Consider the following 18,031-nt stretch of genomic DNA (forward strand, 5'->3'; position numbering starts at 1 on the left):
TAGGCCAAGGGCGTAGGAGAGAGGGGTCATTTGTACCCAGGCCTAAGGTCAAAAAGGGGGCCCAGGAGCCAAGAAAGGGAGCCCTGAAATTTCCTGGGATCTTACATTTTCCTGTCTACTCAGACTTGTTGCTGGCATGGGATGCTGAGGACACTACCACGAGAGCGCAGCTGCAGCTCCGAGCAAGCCATATTTGCTGGACCAAATAATGCATACTTGACACACCTTAATGCAGTGCCAAATCTGGGAGGAACTGGCCCACTACAGTAGCTCTTTGACTTGTGGATCTGCTTAGCATGAAGGAGTGTAGAGTTGCTCAGGGACACAGCTGCAGGACTACAGCTGCTGCACACAGGACACTTTCCATTCTGGAGTGAGCCTAAATACGATGATGCTGATTTTTGCATGTTTTTCTATATTTACAAGATTTTAGAGAGGAGTGTGTTTGTGTATCTGTATAAGGCTGCAATCCTAACCAACTTTTCAGCACTGACATAAGGACAATGCAACTCCAAGGTAAGGGAACAAACTTTGCCTTTCCTTGTGGAGGCCTCCGTGACTGCCCCCCAACTGCAGGATGCAACACACTGCCCACCGGCACAGCTACGCCAGTGCTGGAATGGCGTAGGTTAGGATGGTGCCCTAAATGTAAGTAGCTGCCAATGCTGTGTGGGTGGGTAGACCTGGGCTCCAAAAACTTTTCCATCTGTGTCCACCCTCCCCCCATCCTGCCCCCATTCTGCTTGCCCATCCTCACCCTCCCCTGCTCTGTTTCACCCCTCCCCCTTTGCAAAGGGGATCAAAAGAAACTTTGTACCCCCTAATAAAATTCCTCTCAGAGGCCCTGCCTGGCCCAGGTGCTATCCCTCAGCCTAGCCTACCTCACAAGGTTGTTGTGACGAAGAAGGGAAGTGGAGGAGCCTTATGCATTGCCCTCAGTTCCTTGGAGGAAGTAGATACATGTGCACATAGCTAGAGTGAGACAAACACAGGCCTGCAAATAATCGAGTGGCCCATTTTGAGGTTGAGGGAGGGCTCTTTTGCATTGCTGGAGGTTGTAAGCCTGAGACCTTGATCAAACCAAGCCCCCTCCACCCCCCGCCGCCATGGCTGGCCTATACATTAGCTTCCACTCACCTGTCAGACTGGCTCAAGCCAGACCTGGAGACCTGGTGCAGCTGAATACATAGTGAAAGGAAACATTGGCCGCACTTCCTTCCTGCAACTGACTCCCAACAGATGGTGATCCAGATGTTTGTGAATATCCAAGCAAGGTGCGGCATCTCCCTGCCTTTCAGGCACAATCAGGGATCGCTCTGCCCTTGTCCTCAGTGCAGCGGGGTGCATGCAGCGTGCCTTTCCCCAAAGGGAGCGTGCATAAAAAGGACCTGTGGGTGCATGGAGAATCCCTGGCCTTTTGAAAAGTCAACAAGCAGTGCTTTTTCAGAACCACCTTAAGGTCACAGTGCACCTGAGCCTTTGCAGAGTGCCTTTCCCCACTGACACAAAAAAGAAAAAGAATGGATGTGGCTAGGCAGGGCCTCTGACCCTGTGCAGAATACCTCCCTCTTAAGGGCTAAATATCCTTTCGTTTTTCTTTACAACCATCTTGTGCAAGGCAGGAAAATAACACTGAACCACCTAACACTCCCCCTCCCCCCCAGTCCTCACTCATCTTTTTCTGGCAATTGGTCGAGAGGGTGCCATGCTCAAATGGGCCAATCCCCCCCCCTGGTTTTCTCTCCTTCTGATACTACTGCTGCCTTCAGCACCCCATGGCTCCTAGAGGCCACGAGGCCCACTCAGGCATCTTAGGGTTGTTTGGCGTTTTTGAACCCCTTCTTTTGATTGATAAGCAAGGGGTCTTCCTAAGGATGTGAAGGGCACTCCCTTCTTTTTGGGTGGCCCTGGTCTGCTTCTGAACCAAGAGGCATTCAACTGTCGGAGCTAGTTATCAGTATAGGAGCCTGGGAAGGGGTTGACTCAGCACTTCAACTCCCACCAAATTAGGAACTCCAGTTGTGCACCCCCCCCCGTCCCCTCCGCCCGGCCACCAAACCCTCCAAGGCTCAACATTCTCCAAGGCCCACAGAGAAGTGGAGTCCGGAATGAGGGATGAAATACACATTTATTCTGCTAGCCAAAAAATTGGTTGCTCTCTCAAGGCAGGTATTTTTCTGCGATGGGCCCCCAGTGCTCGCTGGCAACTCCCCCCGCCCTGCTCAGAGTCCCTCTCTGCTCAGCTAGGCAGGGGTTGCTGACTTACAGGAGGGAGTCCTTGCATTTGCACCCCTACCCTCCAGCAGGGAAGCGAGGGGCAGTGCGGAAGGGCACACCAGCCTGCCCCCATCACTCAAAGAAGAACATGCCCGGGGTCCTGTAGAGGCAGTGGGGGAGCCCCAGCTGGTACCCATTCCCTCCTTGGAGGGAGAAGGGGGTCCCGGTCCAACTCTCCTGCTCCCCCTGAAGCTGCATGAAAGGGGGCGGCTGAATGGGGGCCGAGGTGCTGGTGGCTGCCGGGCTGGCCAGGAGGTGCTCTAGGGCAGTGCTGCAGCTGTGCTCATTGACACAGAAGTTCAAGGCCTGCAAGCGGCACTGATAGTTCCCACTCAGGGCCTCGGGGCTGGAATAGCCAAAGGAGCCAAAAACTGGCAGCACTGGCGGCTTGGCGTAGCTCTCACTGTCAAAGGTGGGGAGGCCGGCTGGGGACGGCTGTCTGCTGCCAGGCTGGGGGGCTTTGCTGGGGCCCAGGAGGGTCGAGAAGGGTGGGGCCAACTGGCCAAACGTCTGGTGTGCCTCCTTCCCCTCTTCCCCATTCTTGAGTGGCCCCTGGGGGGTTCTGGAGGGGCTTGAGAGACTCTCCTTGACATTTCCACTCAGCTGGGCAGGCGGCAGCACCATCCGCTCCCCAACGGGAGTGCCCTGCACCAGAGGGCTGGCAGGAACCCCCTCCTTCGCCTGGGAGCTCTCCTGCAAGGAAGGATAGCAGGATTCCCTCTCCAGGAATCGAGGCTTGGACCCTGCCAGGCCTTGCGGGGGAAGAAAGAGCGGCCTTGATCTCGACGCGTATGCCTTGGCACATGCCAGGCTCCCGTGGCCTGGCTGCTCCTGGCAAGGAAGGGAGGGTTCCCTGCTGCTTCGGCCACCAACAGGCACGTCTGAGGGCAGAGGTTTCTCTGTGCCCAGCATCTCTTGGCAGGAGCTCTGGAGCTGGCTGGCAGGAGCTGGGGAAGGCTGGTCATTTTCCGTCTTGATCGCCTTGCTGGCGAATGCCTGGCCTGCCGGCTTGGGCTGGCACTTGGGTGGCTTCCGGTGGCCCTCGACATCCGCCGCGGCCCGTGCCAGGCCTCGCTTGCGGGTGAACCGCCGCCGCCGCCGCAGGAAGCTGCCGTTCTCAAACATGTTGTAGCAGTCGGGGTCCAGTGTCCAGTAGTTCCCCTTGCCAGGCTTCTTGTCGTCACGGGGCACCTTCACGAAGCACTCGTTGAGGGACAGGTTGTGGCGGATGCTGTTCTGCCAGCCCTGCTTGTTGTCCCGGTAGTAGGCAAAGTGGCCCATGATGTAGCGGTAGATGCCGTTCAGGGTGATCCTCTTCTCGGGAGTGCTCTGGATCGCCATGGTGATCAGGGCGATGTAGCTGTAGGGTGGCTTGGTGCCATTGCTGGCCTGGGAGCGGGGGCCCTGGAAGGACTCTGCAGTGGGGTATGCCGCAAGCCCCGTTCCCTGCGGGCCACCCCCTCCTTCCTTGCAGAGGGGAGGCAGAATGGGCCGAGCGGAGGCTGGGCTGGGGTAGTCTAGCTGCATCCTCCTTCCAGCCGCAGGCAGCAGCCCAAGGCCAGCTCCAGAGTCTTGCGGAAACTCTCCCACCACTTGGTTTAAACTGTGCTGTGGTCCAGCCTCCTCTCGCTCGCTCGCTCGCTGGCTGCAGGGGAAGGCAAAGGCAAGGGGCTGACCAGCTCCACCTCCTGCCCACAGGGACCCAGAGGAGGGGCCAGCGGCTCCTGTTCCGCATACACCACTTCCAGGCCCACGGGGCAGTCGGCGCTCCGGCTTCATCATCAGCCTCGGAGCAGGAAATGCCACCTCAGCCACCTCCAGTGCAGAGCTCTTCCCAAACCGAGAGCAGGGGGAGCCAAGGCTGAAGTGGGCCATGACACAGAGGCTCCAGCTCCGTTGTGTGCAGGGAAAGTTTTGACAGACCAGGCTGGGCGAGGGACGTGTTACCTAAAGGGAGTTTGGTTCCTTCCCGCAGCCGCTGCTGGACCTGCCAGACAAGGATTGCTCAGTTGTTGCTCAGCTCTGGCTGGAGTCCCCTTCAAAGCGGCACTTGGGTTGTGGGGAAATCACATTTTTCTCTCCACTCAACAAGAGCCAGTTCTCTGGCCGCAAGCACAAAAGCCCTTCCCTCGGAAAAGGGAAGTTCCTGGTTCAAACTTCGCTTCATCCACGAATGCCAGAGACCTGCCTTCCTGAGTGTCTGATGTTTTTAAATTTTAATTTAAAATCATCAAACTAATATATCATTATTTCGTCAAATAAATCAAACTGGTTTTAGCTTAAAACCTTCAATAGTAAACACCATCTAAACAGAATAACACAATTATGAGTGACACTTTAGTGGCATTAACATTTTGTTAATCTTACTCATAAAGTGGTCAGCAATATTAAGAACCTAAGAAGAGCCTCACTGGATCAGGCCATAGGCCCATCTAGCACAGCTTCTTGTATCTTGGGGAACACACAAGACAAGAGACCTGCATCCTTGTGCCCTCCCTTGCATCTGGCATTTTGAGGTAACCCACTTCTAAAATCAGGAGTTGCACATACACATGGCTTATAACCCGTGATGGACTTTTTAAAAAATTAATTTTTTTATTAATATTAGTGGCACTGTAGATGTAAGCAGGAATTATGTGCCAGAAAGCGAGTGCACCATAGTGGCTGAAGTGTAAACTGGGAAGTCTTCACTTCCAGCCTTGCCTCTGCTATGAACTGCCGCTAGAGTGCCTTAGGCAAGCCCCACACACCCCAGCCTCAGTCTTCCCTAGCTGCAGTATGGGCTCAATAATCTTACAAGGTGGTGGTAGCTGGGATGACAAGATATTATTACATGTGAAATGCTATGCACGTAATAAGTATCAGTTACAGTCATGCTCACACACCATTCTATGAACACTACAACAGCTTTATTTAAAAATCATTTAAAACATCATTACTATTTTTAGTAATTTAAAAAAATATATCCTATAGAGGCAAACCACTCCACTGTTATTTGTCCTCAGCTGGAGATGCAACCCTTATATACTGTTCTGTTAAGTGACAAACAACACACACAGCGGCTGAGAGAGAGAGAGAGAGAGAGAGAGAGAGAGAGAGAGCGCAATAGCCTGTTCTCACCTCCCTGCCCATTTCAGTCCTTTTCTCATTTTTTGGGTAGTCGTCTATGGCAACACAAACAAAGTTATATGAAAAGATGTGAGAGCCCCTGGGTACAAGTCATGTTTTCCATAATGCAAATACATCCTATACAACCACAGGGTAATTCCAAATGAAAAGCAATTCACATGATACGGATACAAGGCTCAGCATCCAAAGGCCGCTGAAAGGAACTCCCAAGGAGGATGTGGGTTCACTGGGTCCCTGGTCACATGACCCTCTTCAGGAGCTCATCAGCAAAGTCCAATCTGCATACAAAGCTTTAAGAATTCACATGAAATCCAAGAACCATAAAATACCTGAAGTTGCATCCTCTTGGTGGAGCAGAGCCCCTTTGCTGGGATTCACATTCTGTGCTTAGACATGTTTTAAAACCCTGAGAGCACACAATGGAAACCTTCAACAGATTTCAGGGGCTGAGAACGACTGCAGAGCCTGCCTGCTGGAGTCCCAGCACTCCCTTCAGGAGAGAAGGCACCAGCAGCCACCCGGGTCCATCTGGTCTTGTTCACAGTGGCTTTCCACGCTCTGGGCCAGAGGTTCCTTTCCAGCCCTGCTCCCTGTGACCCATTTCTGGAAACATTGGGATTGAAGTCAATGCCTCCTGCATGCTGAGGATGGGATTTAGTTAGGACTGGGCTGAAAATCATTGGGCCAAAGGCTCATCTGCATTGCAGAGGCTTCTCCGCTTTCCCTTTTGCAAGAAGCATCATTCAAAGGAGCAGCCCAAGGCCTGAGGAGCCTCACAGCCCAACCCCATCCACACCTTCCTGGGAGTAAGCCCCATTGCCTCCAATGGGACTTACTTCTGAGTAGACATGCATAGGCTTGGGCTGTCAGTCTGCTGTGGCTGGAGTTACTGAAGCACAAGACAGCTTCTGTGAAAACCCTCTGGAAGATCCTCATGACAGCTCAGAGCTGGGGCTCAACCCACGGACAGAGATGCTTCATCAGGGTTTCCTTTAACGTTTGGAAAGACTCTGAGAAGCCAAAATCACCACTGGGAACTGAGAGTGGGAAGCACCCCCTGTTCAGTGAGCTCCTGGCTCCCCCTAGTGACATGTGCAGGAAACAAACCTTACTCCAAAGTCAGTGGTTTGCCCTTTTGACGGTATCCCTGGAGTGTCCGGGTCCCCTTGAGTACTCAGGATGCATCCCAGTAACAAGGTCTTTCTGTGGGCATTGCTGGATGAGGCCCAGCTCTCAGGGAGGCAGCAAACCTGTGCCTGGGCATACCCTGGAGTTGGAGATCCACCCAAGATGATACTGTCCCACAAAGAAAAATGGCAAGTGACCTTCCTCCTCCTTTTTCACCAGCTGGATCAGGCCCTGACACTCTGGGAGGGAGGGGGTCAACTTTCCCAACCTGTGCTCCCAGTTCCAAACAAACACCTTCACTTGTGTATACCCGCAGCTGGGTATCCCCTTGTGGACACAGCCAAGAATGGAGATGTTTGCCAACTGTCCACATTTGCCCTGTCCGTTTAGCCTCTAGGGAAAAGCCTGAGGATGCCTCTGAGACCCCCAAAATTAAATCTGTGGCTTTTGGTTCAAGGGGGGGGGGAGGGACAGCTTACTGACTGACAGCCCAATCTTATGCATGTCTATTCAGAAGTAAGTCCCATTAGCGTCAATGGGGCTTACTCCCAGGAAAGTATGGATAGGATTGGGCCGTGAATCCACTCCACAAAGAAAAAAAAGTTCTAGCAGTTGTGTAGCTGCCTGTGTGGCAATCACACCTGAAGTCATTGCAGCCAATCGGCCATGCCAAGAAAAGATCAGGGGCAGGGAGAACCCGTCCATGAAGCTTTCCTTGACGTGGTGCAGCCAGAGCGAAGCCAGCTGCTTCTTCGGAAGCTCAGCTCCAACCACACCGAGAAAGGCTCTAGGGACAGGCAGAATCCCCCTGGAGCCTTCCCCGGCATGATTGACTGGCCATGCCAGAAGTAATTGTGATGACATCATCATGTCACTGCAATGACTTCCAGATCAGGCGGGGGGTCGCAGACTGACTGGCATGTCCCAGGGTGGCGTGCTGGGTGGCTACACCATTGAACCCCAACACAGAAAAAACTAGCGTGTCCCCTCATTTGCTGTATACAACAATTAAGCCTATTTATTTTTCACATTTCTAAACTGTCCTTCCTCCAAGGAGCTCAGGGTGGCGTATGTGATTCCTCTCCTCCTTTTGTCCTCACAACAACCCTGTGAGGTAGGTAAGCCTACCACAGACTATGAAAGTCTTCAGCGCAGGCAGTCAGAAGCTCCTGATGGCCCAGTGAGGTCAGACAACACAGGAGCCAAAAGCATGATGTGTACACAGCCAGCAATGAGGACAGACATACCCTGGACAGCAGAGACAGAGAAGGTGCGGAGGCAGCAAATTCTCCTCTTCCCGATAACAGCATCCCCCGCAGCTAAGCATCCCAGTCCCCACAGAATCAAGGTGGACAGAGCTGCTTCAGAATCTGGGCGATGTTCCTGGGAGCATCCGAAAAGCAAGACTCCGAGTCCTGCAAGGACCGCGGCCCCAGCCGATGGGCATAGTGGAAGAGATCACGGGCGAAGACTGGCTCAACCTGTGGAGCAAGAGTGGTGGGCAGGTCACCTTAAGGCAGGCAGGTGTGGCAAACACAAAGACACCTTTTCTAGCCAAGTCATTTATGTAGGAAAAATATGCAGAGGCACTGGGTTTTGAGATGCCTTGGCATATGTGGCAACAGCAGATCACATTCTGCGCCTGCGTGGCAAGAGCAAACTCTTGGCCTTGGTGATGACTCTGAACCCAGTGCTGGACAACAGAATCATATCTCAGGAATGTGTATTGTGGTCAAGCTAGAACTAGCCAGTAGGCAGCCAGTATAATCTTAGCAACCTTCAGTAATTTTCCCTATTGCATAGCTTTGCATCATGTGTTTAGAGAATAAAAGTCTGAGGAAGCTAGCCGGGAGAAGGGACTTCTCTCTCGATCTCATACCGTCCTGCTTCTGGCTCTCTTCCCCAGCATCTCTACAATTGAATCCTTATCTGCTGTGTCTCATTCATTGCTCTGCGCCTCGCTGTTCCTGTTTATAGTCTAAACTTTCTCAGTGCCTCTGCACTCCCACCAAACAACAAGGCCCCAGAAGCCTTGGTTGTTTCCCATAGCAGCATTGCACTGCTACAATTTAACTTCAAGAGGCAGGGTGGGAAGGGGGGAGACTTGATGCCCCACCTGAGCCCTCCATCACAATCCCAGAACCACAGCTGCTTCCTCCTCTACCCCCACATCCCCACCATCCCTGTCCTGTCCATGTTTCACAGGGCTCCTGGCTTTAACTACAGTGTGAATGTGAGGTCCTGTGAAAAACTTGAGTTTAAAGGTAACCCCGGAAAGCACCGCTAAGCCTCCAAACTGCCCCTACTTTAGAGACAGTTGTTAGAAAAAGTGTCTGAGAGTCAAAGGGGAGCAATGGCTCAGGGGCAGAGCAGCTGCTTTGTATGCAGATGGTTCCAGCCTCACCCCTTGGCATCTGCAGGTAGGACAGAGATATGCCCTTGAGCCTGAGACCAAGGAGAGCTCCCCCAATCAATGAAGACTCCACTGAGTGAGACGGACCAATAGTCTAGTTGGGTATAAGGCAGCTTCCTGCATGGCAGGTATGACCATCACTATGTGGCATGATAAAGGAATCCGCAACTGCTAGGTATGGTGTAGATAACCCTCTTGCAATCATCCTTGTCAACCATTCTCATTGTGCTTCAAAACCCTACAAAATCATCTGTCCAAATACAACAGCTGGGTGATAGAAATGGTCACATCTACCAATGACCACCTTCAGTTATCACAAAACAGTTCTCTGTCTCCACTGTTGATCGGGGCAAGACTGAGCACATGGTTGTATTGCAGTGTTTTGAGGGGGCCTATTGTTTTGAGCTGGGTTGGGAAGCGGCCATAAAGCAGTCCAGATGTTTAAGGGACTCACTGCACGGAACAAGAAGGTTCTGTGGGAGGCCAAATCAAAGGAGAAGTGTGTGACTAGTCTTCATGGCCAAATCAGAAGGGAGTCCTGCTTCCCCTGTGAACAGCTTAAGTAGCTTTCTGACTGGAGTGGGATCTTTCTGGCCCTCATGCACCACGTGAACCAAATCTTGAGCGCTGGCCTCACTTTGCCATCATGGGGGTACTTACGTGGGCCATAATGAACTTGTGGAGTTTCTGGTTGGGAGCTGCAGGGTACTCCTCTCCAAAGCAGAAGTGGATCTGGTACTGGGGGGGTGGCTGTCCATGGGTCAAGTAGCCTTGCAGCTCTAAGAGGCAGAAGAGATTCCATTTACAACCGACACTTCTCTGAAAGTAATAGACTGATGTCAAACCCCAGGTAGGACGGCATGGAGGTCAAGCAGATCTGAAGAGGCCCAGAAGACCCAGGCAGTGGAAGGACAAACCACTCTGGGCAGTTACGGACTTGGCCCCTATGCCACCCCCTGCATCACACCCTCCTCAGGGGATACTTACTTAGGCGCATGGAGCCTCCCATAACACTCCAAAGCACTCAAGAGCCTTCTGAGGCTTCTGGCACAATCTGAAACGGTAGTTCTAGTGTCCGATGAAAACCGGAAGTGCTCCTTAAGGACGCTCCAGAGGCCTCAGAAGGCTTTTGGAGCTGTTTGGTGCACTGCGTGGGCCACTGAATGCCTCCTGAAGGTGAGCTTGAGGCCGCACCGTAGGAGGCAGCAGTGTGATGCCAGGGGCTTTTGTGCAGCCTGCCCCCTCAGGACCACCACTGGCTTTAGGACAATAAGGCTGCTTAGTGTTTACAACTTGGAGAAACAGGAAGCATTTTTACCTGAGCCTCAGCGCCCCAAAATGAGAAACGGAATGTCAAGTGGGGAGAGAGCTGCATCTAGGCCCTTATCTGGGGCAGTGCAACTGGCTGCCAGCCCCCAGTGTGTCTCCTGGGGCTTCCTTCTTCTGACTTCTCTCTCCAGGCTGGCTGTGGGACTTGGACAGAAGCTAAGACTCACGAGGGGCTCTGAGACAGCAAGAAAGGAAGAGGGAAGCGGGGAAGGCAAGGGAAGCCTGCACACTTTCTGCCTGCCTGCCCCCCCCGCTTTCCTCAGTCCACGGTACACTGGAAAAAAGACTTGCCAGTCCGCCAGAGAGGCCACTGGGAGAAGGGCTGCTTTAGGGAACAGTAAAAGAGGTTTTCTCAAAGAGCACTAGGAGTCAAGGATGGTTCTTTAAAGGCTTTGGATGGCTGAGTTTGCAAACACAGCTCATCAGCTTGGACGCGGGACGGAGAGAAGCGGTCTGGGAGTGAAGGAGGGAGAGTTGGAGGGTTGAGCGGGGACAGGGCTCTTGCAGCGTGCTAGCGAAGGGCTGTGTCTACGCACGGCAGGTCTCAGCAAGCAGAACCGCACTGGACATGCTGGGAGGCCCCTGATGCAGCAAAGGGGAGGGTGTGTTTGAGAATACTGATGCCCTCACCAGAGGCCTTCGGTTGATTTTGAATCAGCCCCCCATTCGAACGCCTGGTTCCAGAATTGCTGCTGCCCCAGGGGATCCCAGCCTCATCTGGTGGGGTGGATGTCAGCCATGTCCTCTCTAGTCAGCCTGGCCCATGGACGGAGAGAGAGCAAGGCACTCACGCTGGAGGAACTGCTGGGTGTCCAACAGCTTGTAGGTCTTCTCCCTCTCCAGCTTGTTGGGCTGGTTGCGGTGGGGGGCCAGAGGTCCATCCCAGTACACTCGACCTTGGCACTGGCGCTTCATGAAGACCCCTTCGGGGGCCACCCAAATGAGCACACCGCGGTGCAGGTGGGGGAGGAGACGCTCCAAGACCCCCATGGTTCTGAGCTCTTGGCCACTCCCAGCCAGCACATCTGGGGAGGGGAACTGGATCTGCTCTATGCCGTTTGGACCATAGAAGCACTCATTGTCTGCCAGCACTGGGCGGTAGGTGATTCGGCAGCCCTCTGCAGTGCTTGTGGTGACCTCCTTCACTAGTACATTGCAATAGAACAGTCGGACGTACAACCAGCAATCTGGAGAGGAAAGGAAGGCAGGTGACTGTCAGTGGCTCAAGAATTCTCCTCAAGAATGACACGTTCAGACATGAGGGTTTACCTGAGCCTTCCAAACAGGCCTTGGAGATCATCTAGTTCAAATCCTTACATGTGAATGCAGTCTTAAGAGCAAAAACTACAGGCTTGCACTACCCTGTAGATAAACATTCCTCATAGCCGGTGGCGTAGCTAGTGGGGTGCAAAGCACTAAGATTTGCAGGGACCCTTACTGCAAGCGGCCCCTCCCCTCCCCGGAGCCATTCCAGGCAGTGGGAGGAAAATGGAGGCGTTTGCCTCTTCTCTGGATCTTCTCTGGCGTTCACACCTGTTTTGCTCCCACCACCCGGAATGGCTCTGAAGGGGAGGGAGAGGGGCTGCTTGCACACTGCGGTGAGGCTCCCTGCAAAACTTAGTGCTTTGCACACCCTTTAGCTATGCCACTGCACATGACAGGAGCCTTCTGGGCTACAGCCTGCTTCACCAGATGTGGGAGGTGGAGAGTGAAGCTGGGGATGCGTGGCTGTGAATTTGACTGTCTCGTGCAGTATGAATGGCCCCATGCGTTAATGATATATGCACTTCTGTGCTCTGGCCTCTCCCTTTGTATCCCCAGCTTTGCTCTTAAATTTCCCTGAGCAGGAGAGTTATTCAGATGACACTTCTCTCCCCACAATAAGGGAGATGTGGGGGACAGCAAGGAAGCACCACTGGGCCACCTCTGGCTTTGCAATATCTTCCAAACTGACCAGTGGCAGTTCACCACAACCCCAGAGTACTTTGGGAAAAGGGAGGACAGTTGAGTGGGTTTTGCTTTCAGTTGCAACAACCACCCAAGGAGCTTGGCAGGAGACTGTGGGAACCCAAGGCCCCCCTGTGCTCACCCTATGACTACTGCACATGTGGCAAGCCAAGGGGGCAAATGGTTCCTGGAAGCATCTGTTAAGCGCAGAGGTGGGTTCATGACAGCTCCAAAGTGGTCCACGTTCCCCAAGCTGTGGAAGAGGTAGGGAGCATTCCTTTGGGGAGGACTTTTCTGGCATTTGGGTGATGGGTTGACGTCTGCCCTCAGTGCCTCTGTAACAGTGTTTTGATTCTGTTGCCTCTCTCTAGACCAACTAGTTGCCCCCCTCCAATGGTTTTATTGTTTTTCATTTTACTCACTTTTTGTTTACAGTTATTATGGATCTTTATCAGCCACCTGGGACATTTGCTTTGCTGTGGGAAAGGTGGGATAGGAATTCTTTAAATAAAACAAATAAAGGTGACCCTTGTCGGGGGAAAGTGTGCTTCTTTCCCTACCTGAGTTGATGTTTTCAATGCAGGGATGCTGGGAGTTGTGAGTGACATAGCAAAGAGTTCGTGGAGAATGGAACTGTGGTGAGCTCCAGCTACAGAAAGCCCCTTTCACCTGGTAGCCTGGGAAATGGAAAGAAAACCAGAGCATTCACATTTATGCACATACATATTCCATGTACAACCCATCCTTCAACACAGATGTTCCCTCCCAGGGTGGCTCACAGAATGAAAAAAGAGAAACAGGTAAAAAAAACAACCCCACAAAATCTAAGCAACAGTAAAAACACAGCAAAGAAGAACAGCAGAAAAATGCTCAACGGGCATTTGCCTGGCACCAAAATGATATCTGCTGATGAAATGAGACAGGTCTGCTGGGAAGAGACAGGGAGCAGCAACCAAGATCCCCAGTTGTCCCCTGCTTCACTTCAGAAGCCAGGGGAATCTATAGGACAAGTTCCCATGGCCACCAGCTGGCGTGCAAGGCATCCTTGACAGATAACCTCAGAAAACGTCTTTACAACAGAACTTGGTCACTGCTGCACCAGACAGGAAACAGTTAATATAGATTGTCCATTTAACATAGTTGACAGCTACAGGTCAATATGTCTTCTCCTCATCACCCTCCTCTCTGCCAGGAGACACAGGGCTTACTGGACGACACCCCATTGTGGAGGCCCAGTACATCAGGACAAGCAGAGGCACACCCTCCAACCCGACCTGCCTGGTGCACCATCCCTTTCCCCACATGATCACGTGAGGCCAGAATCTCTCAACAGTCCCAATAACAAGGTTTATGTTATTGGATGTGCTGGATGGTTGGGGCTGGAGAAGCGTGTCCTTCTTTTCCTAATGCCCTCCATGGAGACTGTCATCCAAATCTCAAGGTCCCTGCTGAACGGCCGAAGTCATCAGCATTCCATTGACCCTCGCTACACAAAGGAGGAAGAGTCCTTTGGTAAGCAGGCAGCCCCCTATCCTGACAAAGGAGGACCCTTTTCTGTGGTGCGAGAAGCAGCCTGACTTGGCTCAGAATTGTGAAGGAAGATGGTGTCCCATCAAGCACTTGGGCTGACATGTGCCCCCTACTGCAGCTGAACTGAGTTGTATTCATTCATTCCCTCCAGGGCCACAAAAGAAGCTCCCTTCAAGGCACCACCCCTGTAACTTAGTGCCTTCTCCTTGGGTGGCAGATGAAATAACTCCCAGGTCAGGGGAGCACCACTCTGTGACTGGGTGGGGGGGGGGGCGCATGACTTAAAAAATGCCAAACATTCCACGGCAGACAGGAACATGGGGAAACCCTTCCTTGCTTCCTTACCCTGGAGTTCCGTCTGGTTCGGCTTCTGGGAGGCCTGGGACACTGCAGAGCTCTGGCCTGTCTTCACTGGCTCATCCTTGCTGTCCTGGTCCAAACTTGAGGATCCTCTGGCCTGGGAAGGAAGGAAAGACAGCAGGTGGCATTGGGAAGAAATAAGCTGGCTGCTCAGAGGCAGAGCTCAGGCGTTCCTACAGAAGGTCTCAGGTTCTACTGCCGGGATTGCCAATTAAAGGGGTGTTGGGTGAGATCACGGACAGAGGGCTACAGCCAGACAGTGTTGATGGTATTGGCCTGGAGGCCAGAAGACCTCGAGGAAGGGCACTGCATGATAATCGAGCAGCATTTCCAGAGAAGAATCAAAACTGGCTTCTGCCAGCCAGGGGCCACTGAGAAGAGCCCTTCTGCCTCTGTGAGAAGGGCCTCCATTTTGCTCCTCTCTGCTCCCGATGTTTTCTCTCATTTTCACTGCCTGTGAATGGGACGGAGAAACTGGGGGAACCATCTGAGCTCAGCCCTGTTCCGCCTGCCCCCTGCGCTGACTTTCCCATGCTGGAGGTTGTTGGCAGGCTGCTGGCCTCAGCCACTTTCAGCAGCAGACAGGCCATGCTTGCGGCATGTGGTCTGTTGCGACAGCCATAAAGCATGCCGCTGCAATGCAAGTGCCAGAAGCGCAGCAGGTCTCTAGGACTGGGCCCCAAGACAGTTTGGAAAAAAGATCTGGTCCATTATTGCTTGCATGATTAAGTAGCATGTCCCCTTGGATCCATCAGGGATTCCAGGTGGGTATTTTGAAGCACCAGAAAGCAGGAATGGAATATCAGTCCAGTGTTTCTCAACGTTTGTCCACCGTACCGCTTGACATGGTTCACCTCTTCAAAGTACCACCGGAAGTAACTGGTGATGACAAGGAACTGGAGAGCCAAGCCTCCTAATGCTGTTTGTTGTGTTGCATTCCTGGTCTCACTGCCAGGCGGCAGGATTCAGGGGTCCAGCAAGTGCCACTAGACCACACTTCAAGTACCACTGGGAGTACCTGTGCCACTGGTTGAGAAACACTGTATTAGCCCATTCATTTAGGAGACAAAATACAGAGACTGTCTGGTATTAATGTTATGAAGAAGAAATATAAGCCCTTTTCTTTAGTATAATGATTGCATATATTCACTGGCAGTGGCATAGCTAAATGGGGTGCAAAGCACTAAGTTTTGCAGAGAGCCTCACCATGGCATGCAAGGGGCCCCTCCCCTTTGGAGCTAATGCCTCCATTTTGCTCATTTCGGAGGGGAGGGGCTGCTTGCACACCATGGTGAGGCTCCCTGCAAAACTAAGTGCTTGGCATGTCCTCTAGCTATGCCAGTGTTCACTGGTGTATTATATAGATGTGCACATTTTGCATATTTTTAGTAGTGAAAATCAATAATTAGCCACACATCCAAAAACAGCAAAGAGGAAATGGAATGGAAGCAACAATGACAACAACCCACTTAAGAGGAAGCGGCACAATCCACGTGGCTGCAGCACCTCCCTCCACACTGCCGTTTTCACTGAGCGGCCTTCTGGGCTGCACTGAACTAGCTGGATGTGGATGCCAATGGACAGCGCTGGCATGGCCCAGGTCTGGGCCAGCAATGCCTTTACCTTATTAGATCTGCAATTAACTCTGGTCTCTTGGTGCCCAGAGGTTGAGGGCTGGCATGGCTCCGGGGCAGATTCCTTGCTGTTTTCCTTATCTGAAGAAAGAGACAGAGAGAGCACTCTCAACTCCCAAGTAACATTTCACTAGTATCAGTAGTATGCTAAACACAGCACAGATCATGGATATGGCGTAGCCCCTGTCCCTTTCACAGAGCACATGAAATAGATGTTGGGTTGGGAAATTCCCCGTTCCTTGATCACCTGGCCTCTACATGCGTAGGCTTTTGTAACCTATAAAAAATGGAGGGAGATGGTTCTCTTTCCTGTTAACTCTCAAACAGCAACTGGGAAGTCTGGAGAGAGCAGGAGAGGAAAAGGGAAACAAATAAGACAAGAACTTCCCCAGTTGGCAGCCTGAAAATGGTTCCTGATTTCCAGTTCTCCATTCTTCAAGGGGGTGTAGTAGGGTAAATAAGGAACTGATGCTTGCACATCTCCACCCCCCACCCCAAAAGCCTTAGGACATTCCAGGTCATGCATACTACCGGCCACCAGGAGACAGACTCCCCCCCCATGCCATATATAACTGGCAGGGGGGAAGAACTTGGACCTGGGCAAAAGAGGAGCTTTGGACTACATCCCACACTAGCCAGTGGCAGATGGGTCTGAGCTGGGATGGTCCCAGCCTTTTGGGAGGGAGAAGGGGGCAGAAGTGCGCAAATGTCAGCACCTTGTGGGCCCAATCCCATCCAATTTTCCAGTGCTGATGCAGCCTTTGCAAATGTTCCCTTGCCTTGAGGAGGGTCCATGATCGCTCCCCTGCTGCAGGCTCCTGTGGGCACATCTGCATCAGCTCTGCACAGCTGGATAGGACTGGGCCCTGGATCTGTTTTAAGGAGCAGGCTGGAGGGAGCCAAGAACCCATTTCAGTCTCCTGGTCCCTTTTGGTGAGGAGAGAATGGAAAGCGACCTTTGAGAAGGGCTCAAGTGGAACTGGGCTGGTGCAGAAACACAGGCCACTTGCGGCCAAGCGCAACAGGGGTCAGAAGGGAGCCTCTGCTTCAGGGCTGTGGGGTGGGTGGGGAGGCAGGTGAGGCAGAGCCTCCCCAGCAGAGTCCTTTGAAAAGTGCGGCCACAGTGTGAGGCGCCCAGGCACTCGCAACCTACGCGCTCCTGCTCCACCCTTCCCCTTCCATGCTTCAACATGTGGGTTGTGAGTGGTGGCACTTTTGGAAGGACTCTGGCAGGGAGGCTCTGCCTCACCTGCCTTCCCACCCCGCACGACCCTGCCCTGCTCCAGCTGCCCCCTGCAGACCAGTCGCATCACGTGACAAGGGGGTCTGAGCCTGGTGAGCAGTGGGGTGCTTCAGGTGGGGGGCAGCCACAGCAGCCCACCCGATCGCCCTCCTTCAAGGTGTGGCTGCTCAGGGCCCCTCGCTGTTCGCCAGTGGGGAGCTGGTGGGACGGGAGGTGTCCCACCTGCCTTCTCCACTCTCCCTACCCGTATCCTGCGAGACGATGCGGTAGACCTTGTAGGGCTCGGAGATGTCCAGGTGGCTCCGCTCGGGGACCTCCTGGAAGTCTTGGCTCTTGTTCAGGGCGCAGCGCAGGCGCGTCTTCCAGGCGGAGGGGTCGGCCTTGTCCAGCCCTTCGTGGTACTTGCCTTTGTAGATGGCCCAGGCCTGGGGGGGGCAGAGAGGGGAGAGGAGTCAGTCTGCGGTTGGGACACGCGGGAGCAGCCCAAAGCCAGTGGCGTGGCCGGGGGGCAAAGCAAGGGGCGCCTCTTGTCCGCTGGCCCAACTTGGTGCCTCGCCCCCCCTCCGGCGACGCCCCCGCCCCGGCCGGTACCTTGAAGAGCGCGGCGTCCTGCTGCTGCCGGTAGTCCTGCTTGGCCGCGTGCTTCCAGGGGATGCGGAAGAGGCTCTTGCCCGCGCCGTCCTCCCAGCGCAGCCCCGGGTAGCGGCCGCTCTCCACCTGCGCCACCAGCCACTCCTTCAGCCGCAGCGGGGGCCGCGCCGCCTGGGCCATGTGCTCCGCTCCCCAGACCGGCGGCGTAGCCAGAGGGGGGCGGCACTCGGCCCTCACCCCGCCGGGGGGTCTCCCTGCCCAGCCCTGGGTGGCGCTGCGGAGCCCCCAGCCCAGGCGCGCCTGCCGCACAAGAGCCGCCTCTCGCCCACCTCCAGCTCCCGGGGAAAGCGAAACCACTTTCACTTTCGCTGCAGCGCCCTCGCGCTCCTCTTTCCCGGCCCCTTCGGCACGCCGCCTGTGGAACTCCCGGCCACGAGACGTGGGTGTGGC

General features: G+C 53.7%; 2 protein-coding genes across 3 annotated transcripts; both read right to left on the reverse strand.

Annotated features, from left to right (window-relative positions):
* Positions 1 to 2,119: 2,119 nt before the first annotated feature.
* Positions 2,120 to 4,056, reverse strand: FOXS1 (forkhead box S1). Its single transcript, XM_066625112.1, has one exon. The coding sequence runs from the start codon at positions 4,054 to 4,056 to the stop codon at positions 2,350 to 2,352; it is 1,707 nt and encodes a 568-aa protein (XP_066481209.1). The 3' UTR covers positions 2,120 to 2,349.
* A 1,123-nt stretch (positions 4,057 to 5,179) lies between these two features.
* On the reverse strand, positions 5,180 to 17,834 carry LOC136649558 (interferon regulatory factor 4-like). 2 transcript variants are annotated; one of them, XM_066626270.1, is made up of 8 exons: positions 17,582 to 17,834; positions 17,235 to 17,415; positions 15,737 to 15,828; positions 14,099 to 14,210; positions 12,784 to 12,900; positions 11,068 to 11,463; positions 9,608 to 9,726; positions 5,180 to 8,015 (listed from the first exon to the last, which is right to left on the reverse strand). In XM_066626270.1, the coding sequence occupies exons 1-8, from the start codon at positions 17,759 to 17,761 to the stop codon at positions 7,878 to 7,880; spliced, it is 1,335 nt and encodes a 444-aa protein (XP_066482367.1). In that variant the 5' UTR covers positions 17,762 to 17,834; the 3' UTR covers positions 5,180 to 7,877. The 2 variants fall into 2 exon arrangements, 1 of the variants encoding a protein (XP_066482367.1); XR_010794407.1 differs by lacking the exon at positions 5,180 to 8,015 and having other exon boundaries at positions 9,677 to 9,726; positions 10,907 to 11,463.
* Positions 17,835 to 18,031: the final 197 nt, after the last annotated feature.

This window comes from Tiliqua scincoides, chromosome 4 (genome assembly GCF_035046505.1).
Source record: "Tiliqua scincoides isolate rTilSci1 chromosome 4, rTilSci1.hap2, whole genome shotgun sequence".
Lineage (NCBI taxonomy): Eukaryota > Metazoa > Chordata > Lepidosauria > Squamata > Scincidae > Tiliqua > Tiliqua scincoides.